The sequence below is a fragment of the Panthera leo genome, chromosome A3 (genome assembly GCF_018350215.1).
Source record: "Panthera leo isolate Ple1 chromosome A3, P.leo_Ple1_pat1.1, whole genome shotgun sequence".
Classification (NCBI taxonomy): domain Eukaryota; kingdom Metazoa; phylum Chordata; class Mammalia; order Carnivora; family Felidae; genus Panthera; species Panthera leo.
In genome coordinates this window covers 66,481,999-66,508,869 of record NC_056681.1, presented here as the reverse complement: position 1 = coordinate 66,508,869, position 26,871 = coordinate 66,481,999, and the positions used below count along the sequence as shown (strand labels likewise).

The 26,871-nt window shown below is 39.2% G+C and overlaps 1 protein-coding gene across 2 annotated transcripts; it reads left to right on the top strand.

Annotated features, from left to right (window-relative positions):
- Window positions 1-144: 144 nt before the first annotated feature.
- CALM2 (calmodulin 2) lies at window positions 145-14,551 on the top strand. 2 transcript variants are annotated; one of them, XM_042932207.1, is made up of 6 exons: window positions 145-237; window positions 5,886-5,916; window positions 12,501-12,644; window positions 12,741-12,847; window positions 13,082-13,217; window positions 13,908-14,551. In XM_042932207.1, the coding sequence occupies exons 1-6, from the start codon at window positions 235-237 to the stop codon at window positions 13,934-13,936; spliced, it is 450 nt and encodes a 149-aa protein (XP_042788141.1). In that variant the 5' UTR covers window positions 145-234; the 3' UTR covers window positions 13,937-14,551. The 2 variants fall into 2 exon arrangements, with proteins under 2 accessions (XP_042788141.1, XP_042788142.1); XM_042932208.1 differs by lacking the exons at window positions 145-237; window positions 5,886-5,916 and adding an exon at window positions 10,522-10,698.
- The last annotated feature ends 12,320 nt before the right edge of the window (window positions 14,552-26,871 follow it).

Below are 26,871 nucleotides of genomic sequence, written 5' to 3'. Positions count from 1 at the left end.
CTCTTGCCTCGTCGAGTAAATAACAATGGATAAAGGAGTCTTGAAAAGAGTTAGAGAGGAGGGGGTTGGCCGGGACTCGTTTGCGATGTTCCGTTATCTGGCATGCGGCGGAGGGATCTGGCGGAGGGAGGTGTTTATGAGGCGCTGGGGGCGGAGGAGGAGAATTAGTCCGAGTAGGGCGAGCGAGCTGAGTGGTTGTGTGGTCGCTTCTCGGAGACCGGTAGCGCTTGCAGCATGGTGAGTGCGTCGCTAAGCTGCCGACGCTTGGCCTGAGGTGGGGGGGGCGAGGTTGAAGCGAATTTGTGAAAGAAAGGGAACTCTGCTCCCCCACACCCATCAGGAGTGGTCTTTGCCAGAGAGATGGCGCGAAAGAGACTGGGGGCACCGCGGCGGTTGCGTCGCAGGTGCTCCCCCATCCTTATCCTCCTTAGGGAGGTGTCCCCCGGCGAATTGGGGGCTGGGAGCATTGCCTACGAGGCAGCGAAGCTCCTCAGGGGCTTGGCTGGGTGAGGATCATAGATCCGGGTTGAGGGGTAGCCCAGCACATGGTGGAAGCGAGACAGTGGAAGGGCGGGGGGTGGGGGGCAAAAGCCTCGGGTCTGGCATTCCGAAAGGTCAGTCCTGGGGTTGGATTCAAAAGCCCAACGGACGGTTAGTGCTGGCGCCAGGAAGCGCCTTTGTCCGCTTGCGGCCGCCATGCGCCGAGGGGGCGGGAGGGAGCGCGAGGCCCGGGGTGAGCGCCAGCGCCGCCGTTAGCCCGCATCCCCCGCGTGCCGGTGGAGGGGGGGTGCCGGGGGCCGCGCGAGTGGGCGCGGCGCGCTGTGTGGGCTGAGCCGGAGCCGCGCGGGGAGCGGCCGGGGGGCGGGGCGGCGGGGCCGTGGCCGCCGCCCGCTTGACTCGGCTTGCGCCCCAGCTGCTGCGCTGGCACCTGCAGGGCTGCGGAGGTATCGGCCCGCGGCGCTGCGGGGCCTGCCGGTTGGGGATGGGTGGGGGAGGGCGGCCTCGGCAGTTTCCCATCCCCCTCTGGTGGCGAGAAGGAAGCTCGTTGAATCCTGATCTTTCCGCTCCATTTGGGCTCTGGGCCTTTTCCACCACCCATGGCTGGACAATTGAAAACAAATTTTTCTTCTTCTAAGTGGCTTTGTCATTGAAATGAGCTGCATACCTGAAGTCTGTCGCATCCTTACAGTGCGCGTCTTCTTGTTAGAGAAAGTAATCAGCTCCAGCTTGGATCTGAAAGGCGTTTCCTGTTCACCTACCGAAAGCAAGCTTTGGGGTGACTGCGGTTCTGTTGAAAGTCGCTTTTATCCTCCCGCAGTAGTTGGAAAGAGCCAGTGTCTATATCCTATTCTTGAGTACTCACGTGCACTCCTAATGTCAAAGAACCACATGCACAGAATTGCCCCCGCACCCATCCCCTTGAAAATGAGTCGTATTTCCTTACAGAAATTGCCAGACCATCTTAACGTGCAGTTCAATTCGTTTATTCAGTAATGGGTATCAAATACGGTAGTGATAACAAGAATATACCGAGGGCGGGGGGAGCAGGGAAGTTTAAAAGTATCTTCCCGTCACTTGAGACCGGAACTCCTGGTTTTTTCCTGTTTAAAAAAAAAAATCTAATGAGGGAGGTAATTTGCAATACCTATTTTGTGTTAACGTCTGCCAAGTGGTTACAGCGATGGGTGTGTCCAGAAGGCAAGGTGACATCTTAAGCAGGAGTTGGGAATTCTTGCCAACTGAAACCTCCAGCCTGTATGGGTGTGGGGCGAGGAGTTCGCCTTGGATAAACGAGTGATTATTTAAGTTTGATGCACTGGTTCTCTTGTGATTATTTTAAATTATTCTGGATTTGAATATACTAGTTGAATTTACTCTTCTAGGTGAAACAAGGTGTACATTATATGCATGTAATCAAGATTCTAAATTGTGGGGTAAATTTTTAAAAATGTTTTCAAATGAATGGTAAAGTTTTTTCCTAATCAGTCTAATCATTGAATCGGGAGCTCGAATAGATTTTCTTGGTAATGCATGCAGTTTGCTATGTATGTACGCTTTCATGGTCCTATGCCAGGGGTAAGCTTTTGTAGTTCCTGTTTACACTATTGGTGCGTTCGATTGACAGTCATTGTTATGTAAAATTAATTAGGAAGTTGTCTTAAGGTAACTTCATAATTCTAAAACCTGGAGATTTAAAATTAGGACTCTTATCAACTTATAGAATAAAAATTTGTGTGGAAGCGGAATAAGATTGCTCCCATAGTTCTTGGGTTTATATGTAGTTGATACATGCTCACTGAAAGGGTGGGGGATTGCTTTAAGAAGACTTGGGGCCCAACTGATAAGTAAAAGATGTGAAGAGGTAGAAAGTTTTTGTGCTTGTTTAAATAATCATTATTGCAAGGGCATCTCTGTTAAACTGAGGAAATCCACTATGGCCTTGTTAAAATATATAGAAGTTTCTAGATTTAGTTGTAATGATCAAATTAGACCTTTAGTAAAGATCCTAATTTCTGTGAAATAATTTGTTCTAGTGGTTTCTTTATATGATGCTACATAGTACTGTTCTGTCAGAATTATATGTTTACTAAAATAATTTAAAGACTATTTTGATATAGGTAAAATAAATACCCTGACTTCTGAAATGTAGAAAAAACTTAGTAAGCCTTTGTTGTATCTAAGTAAAACTTGGAATTAAGAGGAATGAATGAAAGCTAGAAGTTTGTGTTCCGTTTTAAGCCTATGGATTCGTCTATTTATTCAAATAAGAATTTTGGATTATTTTTAAACTGCCATTCACTAGATAAGTTCCAAGAGTATCCATGTCTACTTTTGAATGCCAGTTAGGAAATGTTTAGTAGGTACATAATACATTCACTTTTCAGGTCACACATTAGTCTAGATTAGTGTTTCTCAATGTTTACAAATCACCTGTGGTTCTTCAAAATGCAGATTGTACTTCAGTAGGTCTGATGTGGAACCTGAGAGCATGCTATGCCTGGAAGCTTTCTCTGTAGTGACCAGAACAGTAGAAATTCTATCAATTGTAGAAATAAAGGAGTAAGAACTAGTCATCTCTCTAGTGGATTGTTCTTCACTTTACTGAGATAAACACACGTGTTAATGAACTTGAGTTTTCCCGAAAGTATAATTCTTCTCGTTCTTCTAAGAAAATGGCATTCTCCATAGACAGAAATAAGAACCAGATTTATTTGCATGTAGTTGGAAAAGGCTTACAAATTAGAGTGCTAGGGAGTCGTGTATTTTTGCTTTTAGTAGGCCTTAATCTGAATGTTGCTGATAAAGTTTATTTTAAAAGCTTGAACTCTGGTTTAGTAGTAAATACAAAAGTTTCTTTAAGTTTCTTGAAACAATGCAAGCAAAATCCAGGAGCACTTTGAAGGCTGAGTAACAAAATGTAATGGCCCCATGCCATCTTGTCAGCTTTCTACCTCTAAGAAAACACATTCTTAGAAAAATTCACAAATAAGCTTTAAGGAATAAACTATCAAACAGAATGCCAAGTTACAATATAGTGCTTTTAATTGTAAATGGATGGGAAAAGTAAAATTAAGAAATAAACTTCCATGTGGCAATAATACATTTTGAACTTAACTTTGTAGAAAGGATAAATTTTAAATAGGTATCTCCATATTACATGACAAGAGAAGCACACGTGCTTATGTATATTTTGATCGTTCAAAGTATTTCATAAGAAGTAATCTGGTAATATAGAGTGGAGTTAAGATGACTGGTATAAAAGACAAAGTATAGCCGGACGAAAATAGACTTCAAAATACCTGCATATGATACAGTCTGTGAGATCTTTAATGAGGGCCCTGCTACTGTCTGTAACGAGATAATGATGCCATGCATGTCTGTGTGGAAGTTGACTATAGTCAGGTTCATATTTAACATTGTAGGTTTTTCGGTAGGTTAACATAAATAAAATAATTATCATTGAATTCTTGGGGCTGGTCCTTCACATAGTTTCTTACTGTTCACCATAACCTTGTAAGGTAGGTATTGTACAGATGAAATTTACTATGAGCAGTTGAGTAACCTGTCCAAGGTCACATGGCTATTAAGTGGCAAAGCTCTAGGATATTAGTCCAATGACTCAAAACACCATCCTTTTTTGTCTACTCTGCCCTTTCTTCATAAATGATAGAAATCCTGCAAAATGGGATTGGATTAGAAGTAAATCCTTTATAGTCTCTAACAAAAGTAAACACCAAGTCAGTGGATTTACTGTGTTTTAAGTCTTACTCCATAGGGAAAACAACATAGGACTGATTTTATATCAGATACTTGGTGGAAGATTGGGATTTGGAAGGATACAAGTTGGGGTTTTTTTCAACTTCTGCATTTGAACTTAATTGTTGCCTCTTCAATTTTAAGATAGCAGACCTTTGGCTTTTTTCTTTTTTTAAATAGAAACCAGTTGAGTTTGCTTTGAGGTCAAATGAAAATTGTTGAGCAGGGAGAGAAACTTTCAAGCTTTCTGGGTCCTTCCCACATTTTGTCATGCTGTCCACTAGAAAAAATGTGATGTTATTATTCTATATTAAGGTATTTTTTTCCAGAGCTGTGTTCCTTTAAAAGAGTGAAACCAGGCAGTGTTTATTCTTTCATACCAGTAAAAGAATGGATTAATCACAGAATGCTTGATTTCATATGGGTAAGGATATTAGAGAAGGTAGTTTCTTGTTCTGGGTTCTCAGTACCACATGGGTTGTTTCATGGGTTTATGTACTAGTAAGTGGTGAAATGTCCCAGGATGAAGGCCACATGAAGCACAAGAAGCCTCGGTATTTTTTAGATATGTTTATAAATTATGGTACTCTGCATTTAAAACTTAGAGGTATTGAGTATGTCTAACACCTTTTTGTTTAATTCTGACTTTACTAGGTACCAATTTTGTACTCCTCCCAGAAATTTAACCTGAACCTCTTTCCCTATCTGTACGATAAAGAATGATACCAATACAGAGTTATTATGAAGATTGAATAAAAACCATGTATATAATGGACTTTAGCAAATGCCTGGGCTTTTTTTTTTTTTTTTTTTTTTTTTTTTTTTAAGCAAAAATAAGTAACTCCTCTCAGTGTTAAAAAAAAAATCACAAACCTTAGGTTCACTTTGGGGTTTTAAAAGTCAAGAGAAAATGGATAGCTGGATTTAACATTTAGTAAATAATGTAGTTCGAGTGGTTAGAATCCTGGATTCCCTGCAGTTGCCTGGCAGGTGAGGAGAAGTAAAAACTGGTAGCTTTCCTGTTGCCCCAACTAGGACAGCTTGGAGTTTTATCTTTATAATAGATGGGATTTTCACTTAGTATTTTTTTTTTTTTTAAGGTTTGGGAAATCCTTTTCATGTCCAAATGATGTGTTTAACCTTTTATAGGGGTAACTTTGAATGTAGTCCTTGGACATTATTTTTGGTTCAGTGGACATTTCTTCTAATAGTGGTTTTCATCTAACAGAGGAGGTGAGCTTAAGTTTAGGTATCCTAATTTTGAGAAAGGAAATAATGTTTTTGTTGGATTCTATCCTTGCTTTAGAAGAATAACAACTCCATTTAAACTCTCTAGTATTCTAGTATGCCAAATTGCTTTTTTTTCCCCCTCAGTTTTTGTGAAATTTGGACTTCAATATGTATTCTGAAATAATAGCTTGGTTTAAATATTAAACTTGGTCAAGACACTTTCATTTTTCACGTGCATTTTCTCTCTGTTGCTCATACTAAGGAATGTTAGACTAAATGCAGTTTATGGTACAAGGTGAAACTTGAAAGTTTTAAAACTTGTTTCTTAAAGTTTCTTAATTTAACTGCTAATCTGTATACTCTGAAGTCACTTACCTATCTCTGTGATCTCTTTGTAGGCTGACCAACTGACTGAAGAGCAGATTGCAGGTAAGAAATAATAAATTGTACCCATTAGATTTCATTATAAAGTGAATAGCCAACCTCAAAAATAAGTTATTTGTATGAAAGAATTCACTTTGGGGGTGCCTGGGTGGCTCAGTCGGTTAAATGTATGATTTCGGCTCAGGTCATGATCTCACAGTTCGTGAGTTCAAGCCCCTCATCGGGCTGTCCACTCTTAGCACAGAGTGCACTTTGGATCTTCAGTCCCTCTCTGTGTCTGCCCCTGCCCCGCTCGCATTCTTTCTCTTCTCTCTCAAAAATGAAGTAAAACGTTAAAAAAAATAATTATCACTCACACACACACACACACACACACACACACACACTCACACACTCAGTTTGCTTTGCTCTATGCAGTAGATAGTAACAAATGAGTTTAATGTAACATAGTAATTGAATCTGCTTTGTCAAATGAGAAGGTACGCTTGCCTGTGAAAGATGTATGGAGCTAACCGTAAATAAAGGCAGGTTTTTGGGGCACCTGGTTGGCTTAGTCGGCTGAGTCTGAGACTTGGACTCTGGTCATGACCTCACAGCTGGTAAATTCGAGCCCCACATCAGGCTCACTGCTGTCAAGTGTGGAACCCACTTTGGGTCCTCTGTCCCCCATCTCTTTCCGCTCCTCCACCTAGTGCTTTCTCGCTCAAAAATAAACATTAAAAAATTTTTTTTTAAGGCAAGTTTTTTGGCTATGTGGGTATATACTTTGGAGCTTGGTGGTGGTGGTCTTTGTTTTTCTTGAAGATTATCTTTCAGACATGAATTCTGGGTAGTTTTTAACACTGCCAACTCCAGACTACTGTTCACAAGAAGAAAAGAGCCAAGTAGTAATTAATAGGTAACTTGAAATGTTGAATCAGGACGGGAACATTGAATTTACCCCAATTTAAAGTAGCTAATATTTTAACCTTAGAATTGCACATGGGATCAATCTGAGATAACCATTATCTCTAGAGAAAGACTTAAATCCAAAAGTTAATCATTCTGTTTTACAAATGTGTAATAAGTTGAATTTTGTCTTAAAGAACAGTAACAGCTATTGAAATGAGCTTTTAAATCTTGCTATGGCAATAAGTGAAATTGTTATGTGAAACTTGTCATGTTGTCTTTATGTGATAACATTAAATATTGGTACTTTTGATTTTATTCTAACACTTTGTGATGGCTGGTTAACATCAAAATGTTGGAGAAACTAGCAAAAGATTTTTTTTTTTTAATTCATTGTAGTGTTAAAATGCTTTTCAAACTCTTCTTTACTTTCTTCAGACTTTTATTAACACAAGTATCAAGCAGTTTTAACTACCAGTTTTCCTGGTAGGCAAGAAGTTTGAAGTGTTCCAAATCGCTAAAGCATTTTTTTTTTTTTAATGCTAGAGAAAACTGAGAAGCCCAGTTGGAACTCCACTATATATCCCATTTAAAGTAAGCCCCCACCAATGTAAACACAAATTTGGAGGACCCAGAAATCACTAGTCTCCTCAAACATTCATCACAAATACTATTTCATAGGACTGTGTAGAGTAGAAAGCTCCTTAGCATTAAGGACCAAATATATAAGTAAGTTTTATTTTTACTTATTGTGTGAATTTGACTTAAATCTGAGAATTGCTTTCTGGGATTGATAAATTGCATGTACTGAGTGCTGAAGCAGTCAAGCAGAGCTTTGGAAATAGTTTCTTTGTTCATTTATATTATCTTAAATGTGTTTGTGAAATGTAAATTACTCTAAAGTAGTGTTGTTGTTTTTAATAATGTCTCCTTTAGGATCTGAAGGGCTAATTAATATTTCCGGTCTTAAATTCTTCTCTAATACATTTACCTCCCTGTCTGCCTTTCATTTCTTGGTATTCCTAGTCAGATAGTTATTCCTGCTGTATATAACACAGCATGTTCACTTTCAAATGTATCATTTGAGGTATCTGTCACATACCTGGTGCTCATTATTGCCCTCCCAACCACACATACAACTAATTATCAAAACAAAATACTTTGTTTCTATTAAATAGATGAGGATCAGTCTTCAAAGACTGATAGCATTTTCATAAAGAATTCTAGCAGTTCACTGGAGCATTCACTTTAGGATAAATGTGGTCTTTTCATTGACTTTCATGATAAAATTAAATTTCCAGTGGGGATGGGAGAAAATCTATTTTATATTTTAGATTCTGTTCCTACCCTGCATTTTCCTAGGCTTTTATTTATTTTTATTGTTCTGTTTGTTTATTTTGAGAGAGAGAGAAAACAAGCAGGGGATGGGCAGGGAGAGAGGGAGAGAATCCCAGTCAGGCTCCACACTATCATGACAGCACAGAGCCCGATGTGGGGCTCGAACTCATAAACCACGAGATGATGACCTGAGCTGAAATCAAGAGTCAGGCGCTTAACCAGCTCAGCCACCCAGGTGCCCCTTCCTAGGCTTTTAAAACCATTCCTTGGACCCCAGGTTTAGTGAACCTTTAGAGAAGCCAATGCTTTTATTCTACTAAAATAAAACCCTGTGAGATCAGGGACCTTTTTGTTGCCTCTTGTATCCCCTGTGCCTCCCACATAGTAAGGACTGAAGAATGGATACACTTTAAACATGTTCCAGAACACCATCTACTGTATCCTAAGAGTTATTCTGCTTCCTTCGAAAATCCCTTCCTCCTAATTTGATTGTTTTAATGTCCACCTTTGAGGTGGAGGCAAATTATTTTCTTTATCCTGATAAATTGTAATCACTGGGAGCTAGTAACATTTCAGAGTCCTTATCAAAAAATGAAATGTTAACAAGCTTAATAAATAAATCAACATTGAATATACTAAGGTACTTTTTAAGCTATTTTTATCTCCATATGATAACCATTACTACTTCAGATTTGTTTAGAAATTCTAACAGCAAATAACTTAATGTAGAAAAAGCATGTCTGTTTAGGTGAAGTTACTGGAATTGTTCACATTACCTAGTCTTAAAAGGCAATCCAGAAGAGTCCAGTGTGACCTTACTAACAAGTTAATTTTGTTGATGACCCTGCCGTGATGTCAGTTGTTGGTGTTTGACATTTAGGGGACTAATAAGAAAAACCTAACAAGAATTTTTCTTTTTTGAAGTTCCAGTGTAGGGGTAAAACTTACTTGATAAAAATAATAATCTTAGTTTACGTAGTGCCAACAAAAGTCTGATACATGCCCTTTGTGAGATTATTAAGTTCAGAATTTTCTAAGTACTAGGAAGTTGGTAAACAGGCATTTGATTTAAGTCATTCATGGGAATTTCTGTTTAGAATGGTGTACATCTATACATAAAGATAATTTTCTTGTGACTTAAGTTATTAGATGATAGATGCCATGTGTTCAAACCCTAGTAGTTTATGCATTTCTAGTCAGTATTTCTATGTCCTGCTTGGGGCTGGGGGACAACCTGAGTAAAATGGAAATGTCTTCAAATTCTACTACTTGTGGGATTTATTGATCTGTTTTTGTCATTGAGTCAATCTAGTTAATCTATTATATGCTAATTTTGTAAAAATCAATTCTTTGCCACTAAGCTTCTGAAACAAGGGGAGTTTGTCTGAAAACAAACAATATTAAATGGAATGGAATTGTCTTGTTACTGAATGTAGTAAATTACCCAACTAGTCAGTGATAACTTGGTCTAAAGCTAAACAGTTAAGAGATTTTAAGCAGAAGAAGGTAATGTGGTAATCTAAAAAAGTAGTAATAGCACCAGATAGTTGTGTGGGTAGTTTTATTTTATTTTATTTTATTTTATTTTTTTTAGTATTTATTTTTTGAGAGAGAGAGAGTGAACACAAGCGGGGGAGGGGCATAGAGAGAGGGAGACACATAATCTGAAGCAGGCTCCAGGCTCTGAGCTGTCAGCGCAGAGCCTAATGGGGGGGCTAGAACTCCTGATCTGTGAGACCACGACCTGAGCCCAAGTTTGATGCTTAACCCACTGAGCCACCCAGGTGCCTCTGTGGGTAATTTTAAATAAAGAATCCAGTTAGAAGGCTGTTGTAATGGTCTAAGCAAAAGATGACAGGGCCATGAAACAAGATAATGTCTTGTAGAGATGTAAAAGGAATGAAGCAGTGTTCAGAGGGAAAGAGTTAAAAATGTCTTCTGTTTGCATTCCTAGGGTTGCTGGGGAATATAGAATTCTTTTTTGTAAGTCTTACTTGGGGTCAGCCAGGGGCGATGTCTTTTAGGAAGTCCAAAATAAAGGTACTATAGGGTGGGGAGGGATACATTCTAAGACCCCAGTGGATGCCTGAAACCACTGACAGTACCAAACTCTAGTTTTTCCTATGCACACATACCTATGATACAGTTTAATTTATAAATTAGGTGCAATAAAAGATGAACAACAGTAACAATAATAATAATATGCTGTAATAGAAGTTAACATGAGTGTGGTCTCTCATATAGCGTATTCCACCCTTCTTATGATGATGTAAGATAATAAAATTCTTGTGTGATGATATGAAGTGTAGTGAATGAGGTAGGCATTGTGATGTAGTGTGTTAGGCTGCTATTGACTTTGACAGTATGCCAAAAAGATCACCTGCTTTTGGACTGCAGTTGGTGTTGGTAACTGAAATAACAGTGAAACTGTGGGTGGGGGAACTACTGTATTATGTTAAGGAGAGAGACCAGTAGGCTAAAGAAGTCTTCATTATAAGTGGGCATCAATGAAATGGCCAGAGAGAAGAAAAGGGATAAGAAGATTGGTCATATCTACATGTGAGAGAGATAAATGGGAGAAAGAGCCTTTGACAGTGTAAGGTAGGAAGTAAACTGAAGTACTGTTGTGAAAGCCAAGAGAAGTTTAGAATTTTTTCAGTGTTTTGGATGCTGCAGGAAAATGAGATCATCTTTTTCTTGACACTTGTCAGACATAGCTCTGAGTGCTTTATGTTTATCAATTAAATTCATAAACTTAGTAAGTAGGTTCACTTATTCCTGTTTAACAAAAAGGAGGAAGCTGAGGTAGTAACTTAACTTGCCTAAGGTTACATTACTAGTAAGTAGCAGAGCTGATATTATTTAACCCAAGTGGTTGAGTTCCAAAGTCTGCTTTTTAGTTTCTATGCTATATGGCCTCACATACTTAAGCACAATTGTTCGATTGAGCAACTAGATCGTTATTGGTAGACTTGGCGTTTTCAACTGATGAGTGGAGCTGGAAGTAATTGTAATAGTGGATTCGTAGAAGAAATGTGAGTGATGGTGCTTCCCAAGATTGGGGGAAGATAAGGGCAGGCACCTAAGAGAAAATACAGGGTTTGAATTTAGTTTTAAACTTAAGACACATGATACATGTTAATGGTGATATCAGTGGAAGAGTAGTTGAGACTAGTGAAGAGATTATGATGGATTGAAACTGGGAGGAGTAGGACATGGGATTATATAAGAGGGAAGCACACTTTCTTAAAACATGTCAGGTACACATTTTCAAATGGATAGATATTTTGAGGAAACTTAGTGCTGTGAAATTTGGAACTGCTTTTGGATTTGCATGCTGATGGGGTCTGATACCTTTTTAAAAAGCACCCTATCAGAAAATACTGGTTTTGTTACTAGCTCATTTATATGATCTTGCATTACCAAATTTAATTTCTGCTTTAGTTTATAAAATAAATGATGAAGCCAGGAATTCTGGACTGTTGTTCCAACAGCTTTCTATGTAATGCAGTGGTGAGTTAAAAGGAACATAATTTCACAAGACATCTTAAAGATCTAAGATAATAATATATTTCACTATATTAAAAGTTTGGGATATTATATATACATATATAAATTTTTTTTTTTTAATGTTTATTTTTGAGAGAGAGGGAGACAGTTTTCTGAAGCAGGCTCTGCCCTGATAGCAGACAGCCTGATGGGCCTGAACTCATGAACCCGTGAGACAATCTAATTGACTGAGCCAACCAGGCACCCTTGGGATTTTATATTCTAAATAAAGGTCTAAATTATCTTTGTTCTTAGTAATACAATACTTAGCTAAAACTAACCATTCATATCTTGATCATCCTATTGTTAGTATCATTATAGATTATTTGGTGATAGTTCCTTAGATCTCAGAAAAGGAAACTAGCCTATTGCATATTGTTCTGAAGTTTAAAGTTTTTTTTGTTCTTAAATTAGTAGGTTCTTAAATAGGCTTAATTTTAACTTTTGAGGATTACTTCAGACAATGCATATGGTTGCTCTATGGAAACACATGCTGCTACCATAGTCTTATTTTTCTATTTGGAGCTTCAGTAGAAAATAGAGAAGCTTTGATTCTTTCAATCCAGAATAATTTTGACTCTTATCTGTTCTTGATATTGGAGCTCTCTCTGTAAGATTTTAGGTGAAAAAAATTGCTGATATGTCAATATGAACAACATATTGGTATGATTAGCTAAAGATGTTTGAAATATCACAAGGTCTTTGCACCTAATTCTTTAGGAATCAAAAGCTGATTTCAGGTGCTACCTCCATATATATTTTTGCTTTTAAGAATTGATTAATTGATTTCATTTAGGAGTTTACTTTTTATTGTTGTTAATTTGTACATTTGGATTGGTCTCTCTTTAAAACAGAATTCAAAGAAGCTTTTTCACTATTTGACAAGGATGGTGATGGAACTATAACAACAAAGGAATTGGGAACTGTAATGAGATCTCTTGGGCAGAATCCCACAGAAGCAGAGTTACAGGACATGATTAATGAAGTAGATGCTGATGGTAAATTTTTTTAATTGGGGGTTTATTTGGGGAGGGGGAGTCAAAGAGGGTTATTTAAATCCTGTTGTAATATTTCAACTAAACAAACCATTTCAGGAAATGGCACAATTGACTTCCCGGAATTTCTGACAATGATGGCAAGAAAAATGAAAGATACAGACAGTGAAGAAGAAATTAGAGAAGCATTCCGTGTGTTTGATAAGGTAGGTATTCAGGGATTGGATTTGTTAAATTTTGAAGATGACTCTTGGCAAGAAGGCATCACTTGACTTTGGAACTAAGAAATGGTGATTTCAGTGTAGGCTATCCTGCTTTGTCCTCCGTGACCTTTAATTTATAGTTCAACTACAGATTGTTTTTAGTTGGTATGTATTTCTAAAGTGTATTTTTTTCCCTATGGGTCTGTAATTTTACTTATTATACTAAATTTTTTCTAGGATGGCAACGGCTATATTAGTGCAGCAGAGCTTCGCCATGTGATGACAAACCTGGGAGAGAAGTTAACAGATGAGGAGGTTGATGAAATGATCAGGGAAGCAGATATTGATGGTGATGGTCAAGTAAACTATGAAGGTAAGTCTTTCACTACCTCCTTTTGCACTTTGATTTTAAGTTATAGGTGTTTGTTAGGTATCTGATAGGTCAAAATTAGGGACCTCCCCCCTCATAAAGATGATAAAATGGGTTTTTATATTTATAAACCTTTAGCTTTTCAGAGTGTTTTCTATAGATTAGGCAAAAATCATCACCTGAGAACTTTTTTAGAACGGTTTACTATTGGTCCTATCCATATACCTAGTATCTAAGTTTGAGAAGCACTGTACTGCAGACTGCTGAATTGATCTTTGTATAATGATTGTAGAACAGTTTGAAAATCTTTAAAATTATTTCAGGATCCTCAAAATGAAATTAAGGTGACTTTCCTTCATTGGATTTATTTTTCCTCTAATTCGCTTTAGTCTAAAACTGTTTACTTATGCTTCCATTCAAAATTACCATGTTATACCAAACTTAAGAGCAAGAATGCTTCTATTTACAATAGCTTATTAAAAGCATTAATTCTGTTTATTGGTTAATGATCCTTAGTAATTTTAGTTTATGGAGTTCCAGCCTTGACAGTCTAAGTAAACTAGCTTTCCTCTGTACCATATGGTATTTTTGAGGAAAGAAAGGGGAAATGGAGACTGCTCAGATATTGAGTAATATGATTGGTTTTGTCAGTCTTTTGCCATTGACACTTTTTGTGTGCTTCTTCTTTTTCAGAGTTTGTACAAATGATGACAGCAAAGTGAAGACATTGTACAGAATGTGTTAAATTTCTTGTACAAAATTGTTTATTTGCCTTTTCTTTGTTTGTAACTTATCTGTAAAAGGTTTCCCCCTGCTGTCAAAAAATATGCATGTATAGTAATTAGGACTTATTCCTCCATGTTTTCTTCCCTTATCTTACTGTCATTGTCCTGAAACCTTATTTTAGAAAAATGAACAAGTAACATGTTGCATGTGGCTTACTCTGGATATATCTAAGCCCTTCTGCACATCTAAACTTAGATGGAGTTGGTCAAACGAGGGAACATCTGGGTTATGCCTTTTTTTTAAGTAGTTTTCTTTAGGAATTGTCAGCATGTTGTTGTTGAAGTGTGGAGTTGTAACTCTGCGTGGACTATGGACAGTCAACAATATGTACTTAAAAGTTGCACTATTGCAAAACGGGTGTATTATCCAGGTACTCGTACACTATTTTTTTGTACTGCTGGTCCTGTACCAGAAACATTTTCTTTTATTGTTAACTTGCTTTTTAAACTTTGTTTAGCCACTTAAAGAAAATCTGCTTATGGCACAATTTGCCTCAAATCCATTCCAAGTTGTATATTTGTTTTCCAATAAAAAAATTACAATTTACCCAACTGTTGCTCTGAATCTGAGTCATTTAATTAACTTGAGGTCAATTTTGAGAATCAAGTGGGGTGGTTTTTACTTAGTATAATTTAGATGTTTTTATTTGCTTGTTTTTACTCTCTAGATTGTGTTTAGTTTTGAAATTATGATACTTCCTTCAAAAGGTTTAAGTGAAAGATTAAAAAACTTTTTGTAAGTGTACGTAACATGGGAACTGGCATAATGTAGGTGTTTAGTGTTTCCTTACTCTTCAACTTTGGCATATCCACTTGTCCGTATTAACTTCATCCATGCAATGACTTTTTAAAATATTTGTTACAAAAAACAATCCAAAAGAAGGGGAGGGTGTCATTATGCTTTTACTTCTATTTGCTAATGTTTTATTCATAGTGCTTTTTCTTCTTCTTAAGGCAAAAGAGAACTTTGGGTTGTCCTGCCTATCTGCAACATGTTTTACAAAAAAGTTATCTTTAGGAGGGGATTGGCACTTCTGGTTTTAGTTTTTGCTTGCTTCTAAACCATTGCTTTATGATCTTAAGCTCAAAAAGTGGTTATCAGGGTTTGTTTGTTTGTTTTAGCTACCTTTTAAATACTTAATGCAAAATTCCATAGTAAACCAGAGCCAAGATTAAAACATTAAGTATAATTGTTATCTGATTATTGTAGCCACAAGGTTTATCTTCCCAGGGGGTTAATTCATTTGGCAGGCTATTGCCCATCTTGGACTATTTCAATACCTTTATTCTACCAGAAAATAGAAAAGTGGATGGTTAGTGAAGGAAAAGGGAACTAAGTAGGTTTTAGAGCGAAGTTACAGGCATTGATAATCCTAACGGGGTGTCACATTATTACATGCTAGGCAGGCAATCAATTAAATAGAAAGACCTTCATTACATGTAATAAGTGAAAAGGAAGGCCAGCAAAGTATTTGGGGCAAAGATTAACATGCCTGGGTGTTGAGTCACAGTAGTCTCCAGTGTATTAAACATGGGCTTTGGAGTTTTATCTCAACAGTGTTCATATCACTGCTGTGTGTAAAACTTGAAGAGGTCAGTGTTTTCTAAGCCTCAGTTATTTTGCCTGCAAAATGGGTATAGTTGAGCCAACTGGTTTTTAACTTGACTTTTACAATAACGAAGGTAAAGTACTTAGCATAGTTCTTGGCGTTTGCAGTAGGTGTTCAGTTGATGTTACTACGCTCTTAAACCAGTTATGACTCTAAAATGAGGGAGTTGGTCACAGTTAATCTTTCGCAGTTCCAACAGTTTTTCCAATCCCTACATTTTGAAGTTTACCTAGGTTAACAGGTTGGAAGGGGACACTATTTAGGGGTACTTTGGTATATCATACTGATTTGTATGTTCTAATATTCACAAAAGTCACAAAATTGGCATTTTGTTTTTATAGGAAATTGAAGTGAGCAGTTTTATATAATTTAGTGGGTCATGTTTGGCACGTACTGAGCTGGATGCAAATCTCCATTCCACTTCCTACAACAATCTTATGGAACTCAGGACTATTTTTGAACGCTTTAGTCCTATGTTCAAATCTTAACCATATTGCCTCTTTTAGTATCGCAGGATTATGGTAATTGATAATTCTTACCCTAGTACTATCTGTAACATGTTTGCTCTCAGATAATTTTTTTTTTGAACATTTATTCATGATTGGACGATAGAGACCGAGCATGAACAGGGGAGGGGCACAGAATGGGGAGACAAAGAATCGGAAGCAGGCTCCAGGCTCTGAGCTGTCTGCAGAGCCCGATGTGGGGCTCTAACTCATAAACCATGAGATCATGACCTGAGCTGAAGTTGGACGCCCAACCAACTGAGCCACCCAGGCGCCCCATGCTCTCAGATAATTCTAACATAAATCACTACTGCAGTTAATAAAAGTGATCCATACTTCAGGACGTATTTTACAAAATTTTTATTAAAGATCTGATGCCTAACAGGCACTGTTGACCTCTACTTAGTGTATTCTTGAATTCTCAAATGCATCCTCCATTTTAAAACTGCTGTTATGATAACTTGAAAATAAATCTTAAAATTTTCTCAGTGATACTGTACAAGACTATGTTTTCTTAAGAGGACATTTTGTTTATCCTACATACTTAATCTGTCTTACTGGTGAAGTCCTGGAAGTCATTGACCTATGCTGTTTCTATTTTTGAGATATGCAAAACTATTTTCTCATCTAGATGTTCTTTTCTATTTCACACCTTGTATGGGTTTCTAGACTTCTCTGTACCTTTCATCATATTCCTTTAGTCTCTAGAGTACCAGTCCCTAGTCTGCTGAGCCAGTTTTACAGGCTCAGCCAAAATAAGAAAGTGAAATGAGGAACAGTGATAGACTTGATTTAATCTCTTAACATTTGTGAAAACTCTGGTTATTAGCCTTTTGGCCTTATAATTTCAGTTCTTGATTTCAAACTTGATGCCTGGTTGTCCCCCACCACCACCACCACCCCCCCCCCCTTGCTTTTAGTTTTTTTTCTTTTTTTTAAGGCTCTGTTGAATTTAGAATCCCAGTATTTTTGGTAATGTTTGTTTATTTTTGAGAGAGAGTGCCTGTTTATTTTCGAGAGAGAGAGTATGTGTGTGTGCGTGCGCGTGCGTGAGTGGGGGAGGGGCGGGGAAGGAGGGAGACGGGATCCCAAGCAGGCTCTGCACTGGCAGCAGAGAGCCCAATGTGGGGCGCGAGCCCATGAACTGCAAGATTGAGATCAGACGCTTAACTAACTGAGCCACCCAGGCGCCCCATAGAATCTCAGTATTTTGAGAGATGGAGTCTACTAGTCTCTCACAAAAACTCACCTATAGAATCTTAGGCCCTGCCTCAGAATCTGAATCTATTTTCAGAAGATCCCCAAACGTTTTGTATGCACATTATTATTGGAAAAGCACTGTGCTAGTCCATCCTCTGGTTTTATTTAATAGGGAGGGAAACTGGTCAACCATATATATTCAAGTATTTTAATCCCTCCTGTGTTCAGAAGACTCGGAATTCAGACAAAAACCTGTGTTTGGGACATGTTTAAAAATTAGGGGAGCAACGATTTGTCAGAATGAATTCTCCAGTGAAGATAGGCACATGATGCTTTGGGGTATAAGGGATTAGGCTAAGGAGGACTTCCAGGAGGAGTTGACTCTTGAGGTTTGTCAAGTTGTCAAAAAGGAATAAATAGCATAAGGGGAGACAGCGTGAAGATGGCATATTTGGGATTTCCAAGTATGTATCTGAGCGTGACGTTTTAATGAGGGAAAGGAGATGAAGCTGGATTGTGAATTTTGCTTTTGTCCCAAAGGCAATGATAATGATAGTCTGTATTTACTGAATGCATTATGCTAGACATGGTTCTGAACATTTTGCTCAGATTAGTCTCCACAACAACCTGGTGTGGGCAGGTACCGATTTATTTAATCACCTTTGTAGATGATAAATCACAGCAGATGCGGAGAGTGGTCAGATCCTGATAGTCCTGGGAGGAGAGGGATTCAAGAATGAGGTAGTGGAGTAATCAATACAGCAATGGCAAGTGGAGGTCAAGTTTGATAGTTGAAAAATCCCCCATTGGATTTGGTAATTGGGTCACTGGCTAGTTGAGCAAATCCAGTTTTAATAGATGTGTACACGTGTCAGATTAAGATGGTTTTAGGAAAGTATGGGAAGTGAAAGCCTACTCTTGAAATCTGTGAAAGTTAAGGAGAAACTTTCTGGTACAGTGGTCAGTGGGGTGCTGGAGCAAGACCCGGATATGAACTCTGCCGCTGCCACTTGTATGCGATGCCCAGTCAACTATATGTGCTAACCTGTCCAAGGAAGCCTCGGTTTCCTCACCCATAAAATGGAGTTAGTATTTGTTAAACAGGGTTGTTGTGAAGATTGAATTAGAGTAATGTGTGAAGTACTTAGAACACCAGAGGTTCTCCATCAAATGAAATTATTAAGGTTGAGGGGAGAGTTTGTGAAGATGAGGATGTTTATAGGTTGAGAAGCTACAGGTAGAGGTTGAAAGCGAAAAGAATCTGTCAGAAGAAAGGGTGGTTCTTGGTGTCACAGCTAGGGAAGTCCACTGTCTCTAGTGCTCGCTCCTCAAATCAAGAGGCAGGAGAGACACCCCCAGAATTTCAATCCGGAGGAGTTTAGAAACAACCTTAAAAAGGGGGTGCTAAGGCTGATTTTCCCTCTAAAGCTGAGTATGCCTACCAAGCATACCGTCTCCCTGCCTGGGGGTGTGGGGTGGGGGTAATCTGGGAAAAGGCCGGTGGGGATTAAGGTATGCTCAAACTCCCACAAACAGTCTTTTGTAAGCCTTTCTTGGCGCGGCTACCCACCCCAGGGCTCCGTGACGCCTTCAGAGCCCTGTAGACTTTCTTACTGCACACGTGCGTGACAGCCTCGAACGGATTTCCTGTGCGCGAGGCTTGGGGCGGGGCCTCGGTGTGTCCGCCTCTCGTCTCACCACGCGACGCGAAGCTGGCGGTTTGCTGGTGGGTCCCCTGCGCAGGCTCAGGAGCTCGCGGACCCCAGGCGCCTCCGGGCAACCGGACGCTAACCACGGCGGAGGGAGCAAGGAGGTTGCCATGCACCAGCCAGTTATGGCCTTCACCTCCAATACCCTAAGGGAAGGCCTGGGACCTGGCAGTTCGGTGGTCACCTCGGTACAGAAATCCTCCCCCAGGCCCCCCAGTACCCACTAGTATCTCCTGCTGAAGTCCTCTGCACCGACTCCCATGTCTCTCTAATGCTGGGCCTTTGCACCCCTCTGTTAGTTCTTCCTATCTTTCCCTTCGCTCATACCTACCCGTAGTCCTGTCTTCCTGATCTTTATCTGAGGTCTACTTCGCTCTATTTCCTCTTCCTTTGCTCTCTCTCATCCTTCCATTCGCCCTTTGTTTTCTGTATTTTCTTTCCTTCCCTACTACTAACTGCGCTGGACAGCCGCTTTAATTTTCTTAATTTCCCCCTCTGCCTAGAGAGGATTGGTTTTTCCTTACTTAGTCTGATGCACACGTTTTTGCCTCTGCCTCCTATTTTAGTATTTATAAAATACTTGAAACTACCTGCGTTTAGTGTCTAAGTATATTTGGGCGAGGGATGGTTAGCCTATCTTTTGTAAAAGTGATTCACCCCTAAATGAATTTGAAGTGATAGATGGGTGGAGTTTAGATCACGCCTGGGGCAAAACAAAGCAGTGTCTGCTGAGTACCTTCCTTAAGAAGTACCATGTTTACTTCTCCCTTCTTCCTGCTTATTTTCCTGGTTCTAGGTAGAGGTGGGAGTCCTGTCTTGACCTGCCCGAGAAAGTTAGATTTCTGTGGCTTTAAATGTGCAACAGAGAAGATTCAACAGAAATCTTATAAAGGGAACATGTAGGAAGAAATTCCGACAGCAGTGTATGTTGAAACTAGCTCAGGGGTACTCATAAGTAGAGTGAATATAAGTTGCTAAATAGAAAGAATGAATTATATTTATATCAGTTTACTGATTAGATTGTTTATTATTTCTAATGCATCGTTGCTTGAAATAACTTACATTTTGTCGTTATAACAAAAACATTATAAATGAAAGTACAATTCAGTATTTTAATGACTATACCTTGTGGAAATAGCACAAAAGGAAAAAATAAACAACTGTGTTCTGTTGATGGTGAGGCAGAAACGAATGTGGAATAATAATAAATGGGTATAGAATACTTACTATGGAAGACAAGAACGTCCTTGGAAACTAAGGAATATCAAAAATAATTTGTTTTTTAATTTGGCAGGTGAGATGTTAAAAATAAAAGCTACTATTTTTGAGTACTGGTTGTGGGTACAGGTCTTTAAATGTATAATGCCTTATTCTTGTGCCAACCTTGGTATGCCTTATTTATATACTCCTAAGAGGGAGTTAAGGCTAAGGGTTAAGTAACGTGCCTAGTCCTCCTAGCTAGTAAGTGGCAGAGTTGGAGTTCAAGCCCAAGTCTGTCTGGCTTCTCTATCATTCTGCCTCTTTAGTGTCACAGCTAGCTGGACAAGCTGAGAGAACTGGCTGTATCATATTTATATGATACATGTTTGGTAGTCTTTGTAAATCCAGGAAACGGCAGTTTTCAACATTTGCCACATAGCCAGGAATTTGTATCCCAATATCAGATTAATTTGATGACTATACCCTTCTACCTTGAACTCCCAGCACAATCACCTGAACCATAAGCATATTATAATAATACAGTTTTAGATCTACATAACTCTTTCCTTCCTAAGAACACCACATTTTGTAACATCTGATTTGCCTTATGACATCTCTGGAAGATGAGATTATTTATTACTCTCATTTTTCCCAAGGGAATTTAGATGATTAAAACCACTTTAAATCATAAAATAGCAATTTGAGGAAATATTACAGGCAAAATTTATCATTATGTAGCTTTCATTTTAATTCAGGCTGACCAATTTGGTACAGGTGTTGATTTCTTCAAGCAAATGTTTTATAAAATATATTTAACTTCCAGGGATCACCTCTCAAATGATTAAGCACATTTTATGTTTGTTAATAGAAACGAACCCGGAAGACATCATCTTTTCAAAGAGAAGGATGGTGGAGAATAGCATTACGAGTATGTATGTATATTTTCATTCTTTCTATTCAAGTGATTCTTATTCCCATTGATATTTTAACCAGTCCTTACCCTTTAGGTCGCTAACAATTGTTAGAAAACAGTGGACCTCATCTCATATTTATAATTTTAGTATCAGCATATGACTGACAAACCAAATTTAATTAAATTTAATTTAAATTTTGGATGCAGTAAAAAGTAAACTGGGAATCTAGGTGCTTTACAGGATATCTAGATGAGGTCAATGTAGTTTATGATGGTGGTGAGATTACACAAGAAAAAGCCTCCATTCTAAAAAGGGGTGTGGGTTTCAGTTTGTTGTTGTTGTTGTTTTTTGGTTTCAGTTTTTATCTTAGTTAGATGGCAAAGAGCCTATGAGAACTTAACATGGTCAATGTAGGAAAGCAAGGTGATAATATATCAAAGAAAAATAACCAGGAAATTCCCCCTTTCAAGAGACATCATTTCTGTATTGTAGAAATATTTTCTATCCATACCCTTCAATAACAGAGGGACCCATAGGTCAAAGCCTTCTTGAAATTGATTTTAAGGGTGGAACCAAGTGCAAAGTCGGTTACAAAACAAAAGTGACTAAACTTTCAGGTCTGGCCATTCAACCACACTGTGGTTGGGATTTGAAAGTACCAAACCTCTTAGGGGACCCATCAGATCACATAATCTTCCCATTCATCCTCAGCCTCATGTTCTTATTTTTTAGCTTCTCAGTTGAGAGCTAGAAAGAAACCTGTCGTTATCTATCAAACAGAAATAGGCTAACTTTTTTTTTTTGTCAAGAAACTGTCCTGAATGGTTTCACGAGAGATCTGACACTTCTAGTCCAACTGCATCTCAAGTTTTAGTATCTCTGAGGTTACTTTTTAATAAGTTAAAACTTTGACTATGGCCATGACCCATTTGCTATAGAATTCAGCAGTTGTCTCACCAAGGAAACAATCATGATTCTCTGGAAATATTGTTCTGTTGAGGGTGTCTACTGTATTTGATAAAATTTTATTAAACTTTAAAACAGAGAAATGCTCCTTAAGAGTGACCCTTCTGGGGTGCCTGGTGGCTCAGTTGGTTAAGTGTCTGATTTTGGCTCAGGTCATGATCTCATGGTTCGTGAGTTCAAGCCCTGTGTTGGGCTCTGTGCTGACAGATCAGAGCCTGGAGCCTGCTCTGGATTCTGTGTCTCCCTCTCTCTCTGCCCCTCCCCTGCACATGCTCTCTGTCTCTCTCTCTCTCTCTCTCTCAAAAATAAATAAATGTTAACAAAAAAAATTTTTTTTTAAATACTAAGAGTGACCCTTCTAAGAATGATGCTTTAGGGGATGTTACCCATTCACATACTGATCTGAAAAAATGATGTCAATTTTCCACAGAATACGCCTATCCCTGGCACTTACCACTTGAAAACTTTTATTGAAGAATCCCTATTAAATCCAGTGATAGCAACCTACAATTTTAAAAACGAAGGAAGAAAAAAACCATGTCTTGTGCAAAGAAACGATCCAGTACTAAATGACCTTCCCCTGTATGTACCTCCTGACTTCTTGGACTTGTTAAAGAAGCAAGGAGCCACTTACTCATTTAAAGACAAACCACGGCCAAGCCCCAGCATGCTGGTTTACAAAGATCAGGTAAAGTGCTACTTTTTTGTGGGAAAGCTACTCAGAACCCCTGAGGAAAATATTCTATGTACTTAGAGCGCATCTTCCCCAGGAGAAATTGCAAAACTTTATGATGCTTTATTTTCTACAGAAATCAGATGAGGGCTGCCTAATATGCAAGTATGTCCAGCAAAATTTTTCCCTGTGATGTCTGCTTCACCTAAGGAGAATACATGGGGACAAGTTATTCCCTCTCTGGGTATTGTTGGCAGGATTCCCCCAACTTGGGGGACTTGGGGGGCTTCTGAGATCTTATCTGTGATTGGGCCATACTTCTGTTCTCTCAAGCAGTTGATGCCGGGTACCCTCTTCTTTTAACGAGAAAAGTTTTCCAGTGAGTAGTACCCTTTAATGAGAGTGTGAATAGACCTGGATCCCATAGCGAACATTTTTCAAAACTTTCTTGTAGAAATGAGCACTGTGGTACCAAGAAGGTCAGAGTCTACTCTCTGCCCCGCCAGTTCATTCATAACATTGGTAGTAGACAGAGTACTCCTATGCTTACAGCCCTGTGCTAGGTTCTGTGCAGGGGAGATGTTCCTGACTGGGGAGTATTTGAGTAACAATACAAGAGCAAATATATCAAGTGCTAAGATAAATAGCATGGCAAGAAATGCCAGGGGGAGTTCAGTGTAGGCTGGGTTCAAAAGCTGCAAGGCTCCCTGGATTAAGTAGGACCCAAGCTGGACCTTGAATAATACATGACATTTATGTGGCTCTTTATAGCTTATTGTGAGTTTCCACATGTAATCTCTCAGTTGTTCTTCCCCAACATTCTGAAATAGGTGGAACAGATGTTATCCCCATTTTATATGTGAAAACCGAGGTGAATAGAGACTAAGTCACTTGTTCAGAGGCATGTAGCTGATAAGTAGATGATGCATTAATTTTAAATGAGGGTTTCTGAGCCCAAATTTGGTGCTTTTTCCAGTGTGCCTCCAGCCATGAATGAGGGGCAGGGTTTGGATGGGTGGATCCAGAGTAGGTGTTTCAAGGGAGGGGCATAGCATTCTTGAAAGCCTGTTCCAGACTGGCAAATGCAGAGTTGTGACCCGGCCTTTGGGACTTGGGACTTTGGGCCTCCCATTTATAAAGAGGCCACCTGGGGCTTCTGGGAGGGGCACCTGGATGCCTCGGGTGGTTAAGTGTCCGACTCTTGATTTGGGCTCAGGTCATGATCCCACGGTTCATGAGATGGAGCCCTGCGTGGGCCTCTGTGCTGAGAATCTGGAGCCTGCTTGGGATTCTCTCTCTCCCTCTCTCTCTGCCCCTCCCCACTCTCTCTCTCTCAAAATAAATAAATAAAATTTTTAAAAAATTAAAAAAGAAGCCAGTAATAGTATCAATCTCTACAACTTTTTTTGGAATATTATTGCGATAACCTGAGAAGGAATGCATTGTAACTGGAGGTTGAATTAAATACAAGGGCTGTGGTTATGAAGATGGACAAGAAATTTTCAGCAGGATGAGCACATATCATAGCCAATATGTAAACCCTTCTTGTTGCTTTGCAAATTATATCTTTGAACCAGGACAGAATGGTAAGTGTTCACTGGGTAAATCTTATCCTGTTTGCTTCAGTAGATGAATACAAACACTAAAGTATGCTTAGACTTTTATGGCATGGTATCAGGTAACTGTGCTACATATGAAACCATTCTGGCCACCTCCACTAGAAAACCATTCTTCCTCATTCTCCACCACCATTCACTTCCCTTCTACTTCCTCTCTTCTTGCTTTTAGGAGTTTTTGAGGGTAGATCAAGACCCACTACTGAAAGGAGAAAACATAGAAGGTTGATATTAGGCAACATTTAAACCTTTAAAAGACCAAAAGAATTTGGCTTACCCAGAGGGAGGGATAAAACCTGGAAACATGCTCTTCCTGTTTCTTTTTCCTCTGTCTCTCTCTCCACCTCCCCCAAAGGATTGTACTATAGAAACTGGAAGAATTCAATGTTTTCCTAATTTTCTGTTTGAAAGGTATACGATAATGTTCTGAGGGGGAGAGCTATTGAGATGTGACATTGTTTACTCACCAATAAAATTCATAATTTTATGAACCAGAACTCTGGCTTTTAAAAAACCAGAACTCAGTATAATAATAATTTGAATTTGAGGTAAATAGAATATACATTGTTGTTATTTATTAAGACAGAACGACATTCTCCAGCTTCACAATTTTTAATAGTATATTCACTTTATACCCATTAGTGCTGCTTTTTATTTGTAAGAACGTTTTTACAGTTTTCAACACCTTTATTCTGAAGCATGTAATTCACTGGAGAGTCTATATCAAAGACGCTTGTCATATATATATATATATATATATATATATATATATATATATGCGTACGTGTGTGTGTGTGTGTACATGTGCATGCATATGTGGGTGTATACTTATCTATGTCTGGCTCTTTCCAAAGAGTATTTGAGATGGCCCTTCAATTTTTACAATAATTCTTTTTGTGTTTATTTTTGAGAAACAATAGATTATTATTGTAGGACATGTACAGAAGTGGGGCCATGTGTCTCCCCATCTGTAGTGTGATGACCTACCCTTTGCCCGGTCACTGCTCATCCTCTGCTAGCCCCTGGGTTCCTTTCCCTCATTTCTGGATGATTTTAGCTCCTTCACACCACCACTGTCTCCTGTCATGATTTCAGGACACCCGTACATGATCTTCCAACAATCTGGCTTCTCGGTTTCTTGATTTCTCCTCTGCCTCAGCTCCTGACTCCTTAGAGTTTTTCAAGATCCATCATTTCAACTCTCCCCAAGCTCAACTGTGTGCAACCCACTTTTATCACCCTCTCCTAACCTTCTGTCTCGCTCACCCTAGCACCCCAACCCCAACAGTTTTTCCATCCTCCCGATCTGTAATCCGTGGATCCTCCTTTTCACTGCCTCTGACTTTCTGATGTTTTCTGTCTTTGCAAAGCTGCAGTTCCAAGTTAATCAGTAGAGTTTCTCCCTGTGTACACCCTCAGTTCCCTTGCCATGGTGGCTCATCTTATTTGTCTGGCAAGGCCAGGGATTTAACACTGGTTAAATCCAAGCCTCTGGGAACTTTGTACTTGCATCCATGTAGCCGAGTGGCTCATCTCATTTTAAATTCTTCACCTCACCTGGCACTGAATGGACTTCCCTAAGTGTGTGTTCTCTGCCACTCTTGTGGGTGGCTTTATCTCACATCTCCCCTCTTTCCATGCCCCAACTCCTCTTCCTCAACCCTTGTTCTCTCTTCTCACCTCTTCAGCCCCTCTTCCCTCACCTCTTCATGTTGGAGTGTCCCTGGCACTCACACATCTTCCCTATCTACACTCACTCCCTTGGTGATCTCATTCAGTCCCAGGGCTTTGGACACCATCCATTGCTTTGAGATTTCCGAATTTATATCTTCTTCCCAGACTTCTCTCTTAAACTCCAGATTCATATATTGAACTGCCTTTTTGATTTCTGCACTTGTGTGTCTAATTCAGGGTTTCTTAGGACAGGATAATTCCTTGTTGTGGGGGCTCTTCTGAGCTTTGTAGGATGTTGAGCAGCATTCCTGGATAATTAGTTTCCATTAGCTAGTTAGATGCCATTATCGATCTCCCCCTCCCAGTTGCAACAACCAAAACTGTCTCTAGACATTTCCAAGTGTTCCCTGGGGGTGAGGGGGGAAGTAATAAAACCAGCCAACCAACCAGCAAACTAATCCACCTCCTTCCTGATTGAGAACCTTTGTGATAGTGGGCGTGATCTCTTGAGTGGTTGTCCTCAGGGTCAACAGGTTTATTGTGAAGTGGCTTCATCTTACTATATTCTCTCTCACTCTCTTCCTGCCCCACTGGCCTCCTGGCTGCTTCTTGAGCTGGGCCTTCCACCCCAGTATCTTTGCACTGGATCTTCCTTCTTCTGGAATGCTCTTATTCCAGGTTATCTGCATGGCTCACTTCATCTCCTTCTTCAGGCCTTTCCTCAAGTGTCACTTTCTCAATGAGCCCCATTTAAATTGGCCACCTGATGGGGTGCCTGGGTGGCTCAGTCAGCTGAGCGTCCAA